The sequence below is a fragment of the Canis lupus genome, chromosome 1 (assembly GCF_011100685.1).
Source record: "Canis lupus familiaris isolate Mischka breed German Shepherd chromosome 1, alternate assembly UU_Cfam_GSD_1.0, whole genome shotgun sequence".
Taxonomy (NCBI): domain Eukaryota; kingdom Metazoa; phylum Chordata; class Mammalia; order Carnivora; family Canidae; genus Canis; species Canis lupus.
The window spans coordinates 14,844,895-14,860,399 of record NC_049222.1 but is presented as its reverse complement, the minus strand read 5'-3'; the positions used below and the strand labels follow the sequence as shown (position 1 = coordinate 14,860,399).

General features: G+C 36.1%; 1 protein-coding gene across 4 annotated transcripts in view; it reads right to left on the bottom strand.

Annotated features, from left to right (window-relative positions):
* The window catches only part of PIGN (phosphatidylinositol glycan anchor biosynthesis class N), a 107,711-nt gene that overhangs the window by 8,034 nt on the left and 84,172 nt on the right, over positions 1 to 15,505 (bottom strand). For all 4 annotated transcript variants that reach the window (XM_038525874.1, XM_038525873.1, XM_038525876.1 and 1 more), the window contains 6 exons: positions 14,263 to 14,349; positions 11,397 to 11,452; positions 11,021 to 11,096; positions 9,099 to 9,172; positions 3,195 to 3,237; positions 1,468 to 1,520 (listed from right to left, as the gene is read on the bottom strand). In XM_038525874.1, the coding sequence (XP_038381802.1) occupies positions 1,468 to 1,520; positions 3,195 to 3,237; positions 9,099 to 9,172; positions 11,021 to 11,096; positions 11,397 to 11,452; positions 14,263 to 14,349 (389 nt within the window). The remainder of the gene's footprint in view (positions 1 to 1,467; positions 1,521 to 3,194; positions 3,238 to 9,098; positions 9,173 to 11,020; positions 11,097 to 11,396; positions 11,453 to 14,262; positions 14,350 to 15,505) is intronic.

Genomic DNA, 15,505 nt, shown 5'->3' with positions numbered 1-15,505 from the left:
ACTACATTTTATGAGAATACGTTCCAAACAAAATTCTGGCTTATGTCTAAAACGAAAAAAACTTAAACTTTGGAGAGAGTAAGGAGAGGTATGTCAAACACAAGAAACACTCTGAAGGATAAAAAATAGAACTATAGAATAACATCAATGCTAATAGCTGCTTTTACTGAAGTTTCTTAGATGCCAGGCACAGTGCTAAATGCCCTATGTGGACTCATCCATTCAGACAACTACATGAGACAAGGGAGAGATTAGAGAGATTAAGTTATTAGCTGATAGTCTTGCAGCTGAAAGGTAGCAGCAACTGTTTAAGCCAGGTTGCTCTGGTCTAAAGCTCATGTTCTAACCCACTATTTTATCTGGACACTTTGGCATCAGAGGGCTGGAGAAAGAGAGAGACATCAAAACTTCTCTTAAGCATTCAAGCTTAAGAGTAATGATAACAAAATGATCTAGGGACACCTTTTATATGCCTGGCACATATGGAATGAAGAAGATTTAAATTAGATGAGGCAGGGAGGCAAAGCTATATATAAATATAAGAAAGTAGGACCAGGAGTGAGCTGCCTAAGAGGTAGGAACAGAGGACAGAATAGACTCTAAAAGAGTCTCATCCAAGTCTACACAATTCCCAGCAACATAAGTGAAATAAATATTGACTAAATGAAATAAAAACAGTCTATAAAGATGTATTCTTTCTCTGAATGCATTTGAAAACAAAAAAAGCAAAAAGATCAATTTGCTTTCTTTCTCTGAAAGAAGAAATTTAACAGATTATGGCAATCATTCATATTCAAATCATAAAGAAAAAAAACGACTTTTGGTCCAGATTATACTTTAACACCGTTGTAGGTCTCATGTGTTAAATGTTCTCATATTAAAGATTCTAAGAGGCAGATAATGATTATATGCAATTTAAGTTGCCATATAAAATCCATACTGTCACTGAGTGCTTCATTTTTCTAAAGAGACTGAAAGATTGTTAAGAACAGATAACTCCAGGGCAGCCTCAGTGGCCCAGTGGTGTAGCATCGCATTCAGCCCAGGGCGTGATCCTGGAGACCCGGGATGGAGTCCCATGTTAGTCTCCCCGCGTGGAGCCTGCTTCTCCCTCTGCCTGTGTTTCTGCTCCCCCCCCCCCCTCTCTCTGTCTCTCATGAATAAATAAATAAAATCTTAAAGAAACAGATAAGTCTAAAAGTGACTGACTCTAAAAACCCAGATCAGATTCAAGCAAACTGCCCTATAGTCCTTTCCAGAGTTAGCATCTGTCCACACACTAGCCCAAGAAAACATTTGGTAATGTGTTAATGCTAAGAATTGGAGAGACATGTCTCACTTCCAGAGGCTTAAAATAATTGGTACATGCTCTGTTTACCTCAAAAATCAAATTGGCATCTTCTAGTAAGATATCAAAAAATTTTTTCACTGTACTTTTAAGAATTTCAATGTGAATATATACTGTACCTTGTTCCAATCTCAAGCCAGCTGCCATAATCCTTGACCAAGAAGAAAAAATGCTGTAAAATAAATACATGGCTCCATTAAAAAACAAAGGTATTTTGATTCAGATGAAAAACAATGTTATTTTAGGATTAAGAGTTTCAGATTTCTGACCTCTCATAATTACTATCTGACTAGAATCTGTAAGAATATGCCCTTTACAAAAATTTTTACTTGGACTACATGAGCAATATCCTAAAAGCCAGATGTAGCATTACCATTCAATCAAATGAATACAAAAGTGACATTTACAAATAACTAAAAATAAAGATAACCAACTTAATTTTTTTTAAAGTATGCTGTAATGCAACATCGGGCTTGAACTCAAAACCCCAAGATCAAAAGTCACAGGCTCTACTGACTAAGCTAGCCAGGTGCCCCAAAGACAACCAATTTTAATAAAAGATACTAAATAATACCAAGACCTCAGTGAAAAAAAGCCATATCATCCATTTATCAACAAATATCTACTGATAGCCTACTATGTGTGGTCAATTTCAGAAATATATTGGATATCTAGTTCAACAGAACACAAAAATGCTCTCATCTAAATCAAGTGACTAGGAATCTGACTGGGAAGTTACACTACTTGGTGTCTCTAATCAGTTCTAGCACACGATGTTACACATGAAGAATTAGCTCTACCCAAAAAGAAGTCTTGCCTTTGCCTTCAGTTACTTGGAGTGACTCCTAGGACCAAGAAATATGCCCAATGGGAATATTTTTGCCTTGGGGCCTTAGCCACTGGGCAGTCTAATAATGTGATTTATACTGTGGGCTTTGGGCCATGCAGTATCAGTTCCACCTTAGAAGGACTGAACATTAAAGGTCAGTCATGGGAACAAAATGTGATTGATCCTTATTAAAAAGTTGACATTGGGCTCTGATGAGCCTCATTGGCATACTCCCTATGAATACCACACATTAATGCTGGAAGAGTAATGCTGACTTAGTAATTCTGACTCCACAGGAGAGGAGGACCAGAGCTCCACATCCGGACCCTTCCTAGACTCTGCCTTTTGAGGCTCCTCCCTTGGCTAACTTTAATCTGTATCCTTTCCTGTAATAAACCATAACTGTGAATATGATGGTTTACAGTGAGTTTTGTCCTTCTAGTGAATTATCAAAGCTGAGGGCAGTTTTGAGAACCCCATGAACTTGAAGGTGTAAAATAGGTTCTTTTTCTTGATATACTACATATAAGAGTTCCACCTGCATGCTCCTTACTCAGAACTCAACTAGTAGAGCCATTAACTTAGTAACATTTTTCCACCTGAAAAGCTCCACTTCCCCTCTTTCCTTCCTTCCCTTCCTTTTCTCAATCTCAGAGAATGGTTAGAAATATCAACATTTCAAGTAGGAAAATGATGTATTATCTAAATCAAAAGTTAGCTTTTTCTGTTAACTTTCTATGGAAGGCTCATTTCAGAACAATGCACCGTAGAAGAGTAAGGTATAAAATGACAGGTTCAAATAAGTCAAGTAAAAAGACTTTTGACATCTTCAAAAGAACACCATTTCTGCATAAGTCATATAAAAAGAAAGTAATTTTATATGTGTAAATTATGGCATCACTTATAACTTAATACCTAAAGATTTCACATGCAGAAATGCATTCAGATTTCTCTTGATTAAATTAAATCAGCACTTAGCTTCTCAATCTTTATACTAAATATCCAATAATGTCTTACCAAAGCCATAATGTCTGATATGATGAGAACCATGAGAAAAAGGCTGGAAAAAAATAAAGGAAGATTACACATAATAGAACAGGTGCATTTTTAAGGCACATTAAAATAAAAATGAGAATAATCAAATAACCCTCTATTAGTATTTTTGCTCCTGAAAAATACTACTTTAGACAAGAGCTCTTTTTGCATTGTAATGAGCAACTGTCCCACAGTGATGGGCTGGAATTCAAAAATGCTATTTAGGGATCCCTGGGTGGCGCAGCGGTTTGGCGCCTGCCTTTGGCCCAGGGCGCGATCCTGGAGACCCGGGATCGAATCCCACGTCGGGCCCCAGTGCATGGAGCCTGCTTCTCCCTCTGCCTATGTCTCTGCCTCTCTCTCTCTCTCTCTGTGACTATCATAAATAAATAAAAATTAAAAAAAAATGCTATTTAACACTTTGAATATTTATTTTGATAGGAAAAGGACATGAATTATGATATTTATTTATTTATTTATTTATTTATTTATTTATTTATTTATTTATTTATTTTGGAGGGATAGAGGGAGAGAGGGAGAGAAGGAAGGGCAGAGGGAAATGGAGAGACTCCCAAGCAGGCTCCATGCTCAGCACAGAGCTGATGTGGGGCTTGATTTCATGACTTTGAGATCATGACCTGAGTTGAAACCAAGAGTCAGATTCTTAATCAACTGAGCCACCCAGGCTCCCAGAATTATGATTTTTAATTAAACTTTTTATTTGAGATAATCACATGTAATTATATAATATAGAGGGATCTCATGTACCCCTGGCCTAGTCTCCCTTAAGGTAATATCTTATAAAACTCTAGGACAATATCACAACCAGGTTATTGACACTGTTACTGTCAAGATAAAGAAGGTTTCCATTATTACAAGGATCCCTCATGATACTGTTTTATAGCCACATCTATCCTCCCTCCACTGAACTCCTGCCAAATCCCTAACCCCTGAAAACCAGTAATCTGTTCTCCATTTCTATAATTTTGTCATTTCAAGAGTGCTGCATAAGTGGAATCACTCATATCACTCTTTGTAACCTGTTGGGATTGTGTTTCGGCATAATTCCCTTGAGATTCATCTAAGGTATTGTGTTAATAGTTTGATCTTTTTTATTGCTGAGTGGTACTCCATTTATGGGTGTACCACAGTCTGCTTAACCATTCAAACACCAAAAGACATTATAAATAAAGATGCTATAAATACCTGAGTATAGTTTATGCAAACCTAAGTTCTCATTTCTTTTTTTTTTTTAAGATTTTATTTATTTATTCATGAGAGACACAGAGAGAGAGAGAGAGAGGCAGAGACATAAGCAGAGGGAGAAGCAGGCTCCATGTAGGATACCTGATGTGGGACTTGATCTTGGGTCTCCAGGATCATGCCCTAGGCTGAAGGCAGACAGTTAACTGCTGAGCCACCCAGGCATCCCTAAGTTCTCATTTCGTTAGGAAAACTACCATGAAATGTAATTGTTAGATCTTACAGCTGTTGCATGTTACCTTTAATAAGAAACAAAAACTCTTTTCAGAGTGGTTATACCATGCACGTACCCATCTGTAATACATGAGAACAATTAATGATACTTCACTATGGTTTTAATATGCATTTCCTTAATCATTAAGGATGTTGAACAGCTTCGACCCCATCTATACATGCTCTCAGATCTTTTGCTCATTTTCTCATTAAATTGTTTGGTGTTTACTGTTGAGTTTTAAGAGTTCTTTATATATTCTGGATAATAGCCCTTGGTCACATACATAGTTTGTAAATATTCTCTGTCAGTATGTAGCTTGTCTTTTCATTCTCTTAAAAGGGTCTTCTTTTTTATAGAGCAAAATCTCTTAGTTTTGATGAAGTCCAATTTATTAATTTTTCCTTATATGGATTATGGTTTCCGTGTGAAGCCTAACTCTTTTCCTAGCCCAAATCACAAAGATTTTCTCTTACACTTTTCCTAAAAGTTTGAATCTGTGGTCTATTTTGAGTTAACTTTTATGTAAGGTGAAAGATTTTCATCAAGATTTTAAAAAACACAGCATGCCTACTTGATTTTCATAACAAGGCAATGAAGAACATAATGCTCATGTGTAATACAGAATCCTAGCTTTCTGATTTGCAGAAGAAATGGAAAAATTTCCCTCTCCCATTAAGGTATCATAGCAATTAGGTAATAAAAGGGAAAAATGCAAATCCTAAAGTGTTCTCAGATTTTAAAATTTCATAAATACAAAGGTGCAAGAAAACTGTAGATTTCCCTCATTTCACAAGTTAAATGTTCTAAAAAAGTCTTTCCTCCAGGGAAAACTCATGTGATCAATTAGTGAATTGCATTACACAGTTCCATTTCAACTGAGCCAGTTGAAATGACTAAGCCAGTACGCTTAGTCTAAAATCATCCTTGACTTCTTTTTAAGACATAACCGTTTTTCGGGGATCACTGAGGGGCTCAGCGGTTTAGCATCTGCCTTCAGCCCAGGGCGTGGTCCTGGAGTCCCAGGATCGAGTCCTGCATCGGGCTCCTTGCATGGACCCTGCTTCTCCCTCTGCCTGTGTCTCTGCCTCTCTCTCTCTCATGTCTCTCATGAATAAATAAATAAAATCTTAAAAAAAAAAAGACATAACTTTTTCTAGTTAGAAAAGGTCTGAAAATACAGTAATGGAACTCAATAATTCACAAACACAGACATATATAGCACAAGTCAGACATCATATCTAACTGGAGTGTTATGTATCATTCAAAACAAGTCTGATATAACAGACATACAACAAGTGCGTTACACTAAGAGTTTGTGGAGGACACAATGATAATTCAGTACAACCTTCTATCCAAAGCACCGATTCTCAAAGTAACTATCCCAAAGAAAGCTCTGTCTAGAATAAACTTTAATGGTTCCAATTACTGAATCCATCCCAATTTACACAGCCCCAATTATTACAAAATGCTTTCCTTCTTTGAATCAAAATCAGTGAAACAAAAATTCCACCCTTTGGCACTAGTTCTTCTGAGACAAGATGAAAAAAATAAATAATCTACACATTAAATGTAAGCCCTATCAAAATACCACCAGCATTTTTCTTTTTTTTTTTTTTTTTAATTTTTATTTATTTATGATAGTCACAGAGAGAGAGGGAGGCAGAGACACAGGCAGAGGGAGAAGCAGGCTCCATGCACCGGGAGCCTGACGTGGGATTCGATCCTGGGCCTCCAGGATTGCGCCCTGGGCCAAAGGCAGGCGCCAAACCGCTGCGCCACCCAGGGATCCCCCACCAGCATTTTTCAAAGAGCTAGAACAAACAATCTTAAAATTTGTATGGAACGGCTAAAGACCTCAAATAGCCAAAGCCTTGAGAAAGCAAAGCAAAGCCTGAGGCATCACAATTCCAGACTTCAAGCTATATTGCAAAGCTGTAGTCATCAAGACAGTATGGTACTGGCAGAAAAACAGACACATAGATTAATGGAACAGAACAAAAAATTCAGAAATGGACCCATAAGTATATGGGCAACTAATATTTGACAAAGCAGGAAAGGATATCTAATGGAAAAAAGACAGTCTCTTCAACAAATGGTGTTGGGAAAACTGGAAGCAACAAGCAGAAGAATGAAACTGGATCACTTTTTAACACTATACACAAAAGGAAATTCAAAATGGATGAAAGACCTAAATGTTAGACAGGAAACCATGAAAATCCTAGAGGAGAACACAGGATTTGACACTGGCCATAGCAACTTCTTAGACTCATCTCTGGAGGCAAGGGAAACAAAAGCAAAAATGAACTACTGGGTCTTCAGAAAAAAGGCTTCTTGGGGTGCCTGAGTGGCTCAGTTGGTTGAATGCCTGACTCTTGATTTTGGCTCAGGTCATGATCTCAGGGTTGTGAGATTGAACTCCACAACTAGTGTGGAGCCTGTTTAAGCCTGTCTCTTTCCCTCTTCCTCTTCTTTTGCCTTTCACTCCCTTTCTGCTTTTCACTCTCTTCCTGTCTGGAAAAAAAAAAAAGGATAAAATGTTTCTGCACAGTGAAGGAAACAATCAACAAAACTTAAAGGCAACCTTCGCAATGGGAGACGATATTTGCAAACGACATATCTGATAAACTGTTAGTATCCAAAATCCATAAAGACCTTATTAAACTCAATACCCAAAAAACAAATAATCCAGTTAAGAAATGGACAGAAGACACGAATAGACATTTTTTCAAAGAAGACATACAGATGGCTAACAGACATGAAAAGATGCTCAACATACTCATCAATAGGGAAATATAAATCAAAACTATAATGAGATATTACCTCACACCTGTCAGAATGGCTAACACTAATACAAGAAACAATGGATGTTGGCGAGGATGTGGAGAAGGGAACCCTGTAACACTTACATTCTTAGTAGGAATGCAAACTGGTGCAGCTATTCTAGAAAATGATATAGAGGTTCCTCAAAAAGTTAAAAATAGAACTACCCTATGATCCAACAATTGTACTACTGGATATTTAACCAGAGGATACAGAAATACTGCTTTGAAGGGACACGTGCATCTCTACCTTGACAGTTAGTTTTTCATTGTGCCAGTCTTAGGACACAGTTACCACACACACACACACACACACACACACACACACACACACTCCTCCACTTCTCAATCCACAGATTACCAGTTCTTCTTAAACCTTGAAATCCCTGCTAAAGATATGTATTCACTAACACAGATAGAAAGTACATGTCATTTACCACTTTTTTATTGCATCTAAGTAACTATTTCTTCTGTGATATTGACAAGGTATAAATGTTTTTACTGTTAAATTTATGTAAATACCCTGTAAAAACACTAAATTAAACTGGAAAGAAATTTCTACTATTTTTAAACAGTGGAAGAAAATCTTTTAAAATTATTACTGTTATTATGGCATATGCATAATAATATGCTAAACCCAGTTCTAGCTTAAACTCATCAAAAAGAACATGCAAATTTATGCTAATATTAGTTATTTCTTTCAGCATTGAATATGCCAGTTTGATTCAAGAATAACAGAGGTGCTAAGAAGCTTTGTATTTATCTCAAGTGTCTTTCAGAGAGGCTGATCAGTCCTGTGCTGATGAGGCAATTTCATTAGTTAAAAAAAGCAAAGTTGAGTTGGTAGCTTCTTTTCCAGAGTCTTTATTTATTTATTTATTTTTAGATTTTTAATTTATTTATTCATGTGAGACACACAGAGAGAGAGGCAGAGAAGAGGCAGAGGGAGAAGCAGGCTCCATGCAGGAACTCTGATGTGGAACTCAATCCCAAGACTCTGGGATTACTCCCTGAGCCAAAGGCAGATACTAAAACACTGAGCCACCCTGGTGTCCCCAGAGTCTTGACTGCTCCAGAAATTCCTCTAAACTTAGAATAATGCCCATCTCACTTGGCAAATATGTAGAAAATAAGACTGAGAAGCTGTGTAAATTATTAACATGTAACACAGTTAAAGCCATGTAAAATGAAATGATGTTAACACATTGGTCTCATACATATTTAAGAAAAAAATCCAAAAGAAAACAAAATGATATCCCTTGTGTTTGTAAGCACAGCTATTATCTATAATAAACAAGTCATTAACTCTAATTTAAAATTTATGTTTTACTGTTTTCTAGGGAAGCTCTTCACCAGCTTGAATAATATTCTAATAACATTTTATTGTTGAGAAAGCATGTGTCTGCTAGAGGCTCTAATCAACTAATTTTCTCTAATGACAGCTGAACTCTGGCTATAAGGGTACAATCTTTTTTTTTTTTTCCTCATTTTTATAATAAACATCCTCTGTTGCAGCATTGTAGCAATCCTATATCTAGTCTCACTACCTGAACCTGGGCAAGTCCAATGCGTCTTAAACATTCACCTTACCTTTTTGATGATAACTGGGTAGTTAACTGAACCGCTTCAAAAGCACACATCACAAGAACAAAGGGGATTAAAATCTGTTCAAAAGGACAACAAAACAACAAACCATGCCATGGGTAGCTGAAACTTTTGAAAAACTTAAAAATGAATGCTATTTTTGCTTATAGCAATACTTCGACTTCTCAAATTTTACCTATATTAGTGAAGAGCAAGCTCTGAAATAAAACCATGACATCAATGACATACAGAATATTGATGAAATGGATTTAAAATCTACATCAATAGCATATGTAATAAAAAAAGATAAATATCAACTCTCATTCTAAATAAAACCTCATACAAATTTCTGTTCTAACTTATAATTAATGACCATGTTCAAATGATTCTAAGAGAATATGAGAGGCACAGAATGCCCAAATCAAATAAATTACAGAATCTAGTAGTTTGATTCACAGATCCCTGAACCCATCTGGTCACTTGATACTATAACTCTACAAACATGATTCAGCTGCTCTGCCATTGTTTTTTGTTCAATTATCTTAATATAACTTTATTTCTGAGTATACAAAATTCACACCCACTGTAAAAAATTTATTAAGAAATTGAGAAATGTATATTATAATTTATACTGGTTGAAAATCCATAATCCAGATGGATATCTGGATCAACACTTGATATTTTGAGATACTGCTTTCTAATAACCAATTGAAAAAAATATATATATATACTTGATGTCTAATAAGAAAGAAAAAGGATATGCAAAAGGAATGATGTTCAAGACTGTAAGATTCCTTCAAGTGAAGGATTTAAGGCTAAAATAGAGTTTGGGAGAACCTTCACTTTGGCCACATCAGTCAAAAAAAGCATCCAGTGCATTATGTTAGTAAAGCTCTGAATGAGGCTGTAGAGTAAAGATCTAGTATTCTAATTTAAACTTTTGTTTTTTACTATTTTCTTATTTTTAATGAAAGGCCAATGGTTTCCAAAAGAGTAAGAAAAGAACTACTACCATTAAAAAAAATAATTGAAAATTAAAGAAATAATGCATATTTTAAAATAACTCAGTAGGTAAAAAAATAAAAATAAACAAAAATTTACAAAATAACTCAACAGAAACTGGAACATGAGGAAAACATCTTTTTAGCATTTCTTAAGATTACATTTGTACTAATGCAGTAACAAAAAAAAAAAAAAAAGGATATTGGTCCAATTAAGAAACACATACTTAAAAAAAAAAGAAACACATACTTTTGATAATTAGTATGTATATGATCTGAACAGAAGGTAATTAGATTTTAGGCAAATATATACTAACTACATTAAATGTGCCAGGCACTGTGGTAAGACAGGCATAATGATGCTAAAGAAGAAGGAAAGAACATGAATTATATTCCATAGGAGTGTGAACCTCCAAAGCTGAGGAATTTGCCATTATCTTGGTTTTGTCAGCACCTAGCTGGTGCCTGCTGCATTACTGAATGTAAGCATTCAATGATGAATTTGTGGAGTGAATCAATCAATTCTAGGTACACGGATTATGAGAAAAGATTGTAACATGTGGGCAGTCTTGTGGGGAGCATATAGAATCTTTGGGAGCACTGCAGATCTGATCTGTACTGCCCTTCCCTACAGGCTTGAGTCATCTGTGATAGGACTTCCCAGGACTTATTCAGAATCTGTACTCCGTAGAATTTAAATGGGCTTAAGGATAAAGCAAAAATGGTTAACTATATTTTGGAGTAAAGCTAACGGGTCCCACCTCCCATTCAGCATTGTCTGTGAAGGTATCTTCTTTCCATGCTATTTTACTCTATCAGAATGATTTTATAGTCTTAAAGTCATGTAATGGTACATAATCTTAATGTCACAATGAATTGATAATCTTAAACAGTATCTTAAGTAAATAAGAAAATAAGAAAACTAACCTTCCACATCATCAGGGCTCCCATCATATAAGGACTAAACACAGTCAGAAAGCAATAGACAGAGGCAAGATCAAAGCTAAGGAACCAACATAAAGAAAAAAGATTTTAGAATTCACATTGTAACTTTAAAATAATGTTCTATTAAAATTAACTAACTTTAAATCAACTAACTTTCTGAAAACTACTCTTACTAAAACACAAGCAAATATCGTACCAAGAATATTAGAAAGCCACTAAAATGATTGGGGTAGATCTATATGTGCTGATACATACCACTCTCCAAAATATACCCTTTGCTATAAAAAGCACAGTACAAAACAAAATCCTAACTTGTATTATCTTTTATTATAAATATGCTGTTTTCTTTTTAAATTACCTGTTAACAGAAGCTATGTTCCCAGTTCCAAAAAATGCTGTCACTAAGAAGAAAACCTAAACAGAGTTAAGGAAATGCCAAAACAAGTCAGAATTCATACAAATTTCTCCTTCATTTAGAAAAGATATGCCTAGGGATCCCTGGGTGGCTCAGTGTTTTAGTGCCTGCCTTTGGCCCGGGGCGTGATCCTGGAGTCTCGGGATCGAGTCCCGTGTCGGGCTCCCGGCATGGAGCCTGTTTCTCCTTCCTCCTGTGTCTTTGCCTCTCTCTCTCTCTCTCTCTCTCTCTGTCATAAATAAATAAATAAAGCTTTAAAAAAAAAAAAAAAAAGAAAGAAAGAAAAGATATGCCTATCCTACCACGAGCGTACATTGATTTTTAACCTGTACATTTGGCCATAAATTGTTATAAGTGAATGTTCCATTATATCTCCTTGCAAATGCATTTTGAAGAACCAGACTGAAGAGGCAAAATGTGCTAAGAACGGGAGGCATGGGAGCTTATCCTCACTTATTTTTCTTTTCTCTAGCAGAAACAAGTCAGAGTGTTGTTATCTGTAGTTGGCCACTGATGGTTTTTTAATAAGAGAACAGGAACCTAGTGGATCAGAGAGATATTTTCAGGAGAAATACTGTTTCATTTTATATACACTTCCTCTGTGCCTACTACATGTGAAACGTGTCAGGATCTTTGGAAGACTCAGAAGGAAATAAGATACCATATTCTCCAATAATCCAACAGAGAATGAGACATGAGAAAACATTAGACATCTTTTTGACACTTTGTAAGCTCGCATTGATTTGTTTTAGTGCAGTAATAAAAGGCAAATATTAATCCTATTGGTGTCTAAGAACTAACTGCTAGGAAAATACTGTCTGGCCCATTGAAAGGACTTAATGAATGTCAGCTATTTTATTATTACACAAAAGTGGTAAAGAATTATGACAACTTTCAGTGAAAAAGTGGCATTTGAGTTGGTGACTTGAACCTCAAATGTACTCATGGATCTATTCATTCAAGCAATGAACTAACCAACCAACATTTATTGTGTCTAGTGTATGTCAGAGGCAGAGTCAGGCACCAAGAATATAAATATGAATAAAAGAGTCTCAAAGTGCTCATAAGTTAACTAAGATTATGGTGATCTATAGAAGTTTACGAGAGGCATTTTAAGGTAAACGGGGGAAATAAAAGACATAATCAGGAAACATTAAGAGCTGTGGTAGAAGCTTAGGGTTTATTGAAGGATACAGTGAAAGATAAAGCAGGAATACAGATTGATGGCATATTAATAAAAAGCCTTGAATTTTACTGTGGAGACAATGAAAAGCCAGCAAACATCTTAGGTGAGTGATACAAACAAATACCAGAGACAGTGAGATATTCAAGTCAGGGAGATAAATAATTACAGGCAGGAAATAAAACTGTGAAGCTATTTCAGTAGTGGATGTCAGGGGCAAGGAAGATCTGCATTGGTGCAGTAGGAGCAGAAATGGAAGAGGGGAGACAGTGGGACTTTAGAACTGGACAAGTAGTTAAATATGACAAGTGTGATGGTCTGGATGACTAGGAATATGGCCTCCAGAGAGAGACTTTGGGGAGGGGTGGGCAGTTGTTAGTCAGTTTGGGACATATATTTGGTGATGTCCAGCAGAATATTGGACATATGGCTTGTGAGGTCAAGAGAGGCCAAGGCTGGAGAAGTAAATCTCAGAGTTGCTGGCACAGAGGTGTCAATCAAAGCTATAGGAGAGGGTGATAATATCTAGGCAGCATAAGAGAAGGTTAAGGAAAAGGTAGAGCTTGGAGAAGAACATCATTCAAGATCAGACAAGGATACAGTACATTTTAGTGAAGGAGAATAGAGATAATACAAAAGCTAAGAGAACCTGGAACATGTCCTGGAGGTAAAGGAAAAAGAAAGTGAAGTCAACAGAGTTGAATGTTATCGTGGTCAAATAAAATTGAAGACCAGACTGTGCAGTCAGGGTATAGCCGCAGCAGGGACATCTGACAGATATTTAGAGCACTACTGTGTGCCACACTACCATGGGCCAGGTACTGGCTCAAGGCTGAAGGATATAGTATCTAGATGGGGAGAAAATGGTAGCAGCAACTACAGATTTTTCTTTCAAGGAGCTTGGTAGTAAACAAAAAAGACAAGATGAAATTATACTTTAGGGGATGCAGGGTTCAAGGGAAGAAGTGTTGATTAGCAGAGGGTGAGTGTAAGGACTCTGCAAAGAGACAGAGAGCAAATCTAAGGGCAGAAGCAAGAGGAGGGAAGGAGAGTACCACGCTAAGTTCAGAGGAAATACCTCCCTGAGAATTTCTTGAAGCTGGTCAGCCAGCTTTCCCAAAGTGAGACTTTATTTTGCCATACTGTCTTTCAAACTTCTGACAGTAAGAACTTCCACACAATATTGCCTCTGAGGTGGTCCAAAAACCTTGTCAGGTAGATGTTATAGAACATAAGTAGAGTATAAAATACACATAAAAAGTACAAACCAAACTCGTATTAGTGGTTTCTTCTGGATGAGGGAGATTAAGAGTGGAGTTGGAAATTGAAAAAAACTTTAGCTGTAATGTTTTAATTTTTTTTTAATGTGTGACACGTGACCAAATATTAATTGTTGATCTCCTGGATGGTGGGAATACACACATATACATTCACTTGTTATATCATTCTGTGTGCTTTTTACAGTGTTGATGTTTTTTAAAAACATGGACTGTATGAAAAAATTATGGTTGAGAGAGGGGGGTTAAATGGCCTCCAAGTGGTCATTATTAAGTGAGCAGGCGAAGTTATCTTCTTCCTCCACTAAGTGGGCAGTTGCAGTGCCTTAAAAGTCCAAACAAAGGATACAAGGAAAAAAGCCCTCCGGATGTCTTCCAGATAGAGATGTCGAAACTGGGTTATATCAAGATTACAGGTGAACTGGAGACTGGTGACCTGTGAGACAATAAGAAATACATGAACACACAAGAAGAGTTCACTTACTTTTACCCTCAAAGGCAATCTTCTAGTCTGGTATAATAGCTAGAAAGTTATCCTGTACTGACAAAAGAAATTAATAAAGCTATTCTTATAGTTTAATTACATCTTATTAAAATCTGCCAAAAGGTAGAATATGTTGCTAATAATATTGAACAGAGTTGTAGTATTGCTGAAAGTATAATAAAAAGGAGAACCAGGCTTTTCTTAATCCTATATAAATGCTTCACTTTTAAATCTCTATATAACTCCTACCTTTTTGAAGTCCTGATTTCTCAGAGTCCTGATCTTCTAAAACCCAGCTATGGTATTATATTAACAAGGCATGATAAAATCAAATATTTTTGTTTCTTTGTTCTTCTGTTAGAAATTATTTTCTCACTACACAAATGCAAAATATTCCTATTTTTGGTAAAATAGAAAGTCACTCAATTCCAACAAGAAGGATGTACTTTTGCTTAACCCCCTCACCCCAAAACAGAAAAACTCAGTTTAAAGGGAGACCTTCCTCTTCCTCTACTATCCATGTAATTTTCCAATAATTCTTTGGATGCTTTAATACTCCTTTTTATAGAAAGAAATATCTGTTTTCCTTTAAAAAACACAATTTAAAAAATGACACAATGGGGACGCTTGGGTGGCTCAGCGGTTGAGTGTTGAGCCTTTGGCTCAGGGCATGATCCCGGGATCTGGGATCAAGTCCCATATTGGGCTCTCTGCAGGGAGCCTCCATCTCCCTCTGCCTGTGTCTTTGCCTCTCTGGGTCTCTCATGAATAAATAAATAAAATCTTTAAAAAAAAATGACACAATGAATCTCATTTTTAGATTTAATATTTATTCAATATTAAAATTTTAGTATTTACTATTATGGACAATCTGACCATTTACTTGAATCTGATCAAAACTGTTTTCATGTAGTTTTAATATTCCAGGGCTGAATGTTAAAAACCAGTAATTATTTAAATACTTAAATAAAGTTTCTTCATTATTGAAATTAATTTTTCTAAATTACCAATTACTCTGTAAGCTCAACTGGAACCATTATGGATGGATCAAGGGATCGACCATGAAGGTGTTTTTCTGCAATATTCGTTTTATCTGACCTCAGTAAAA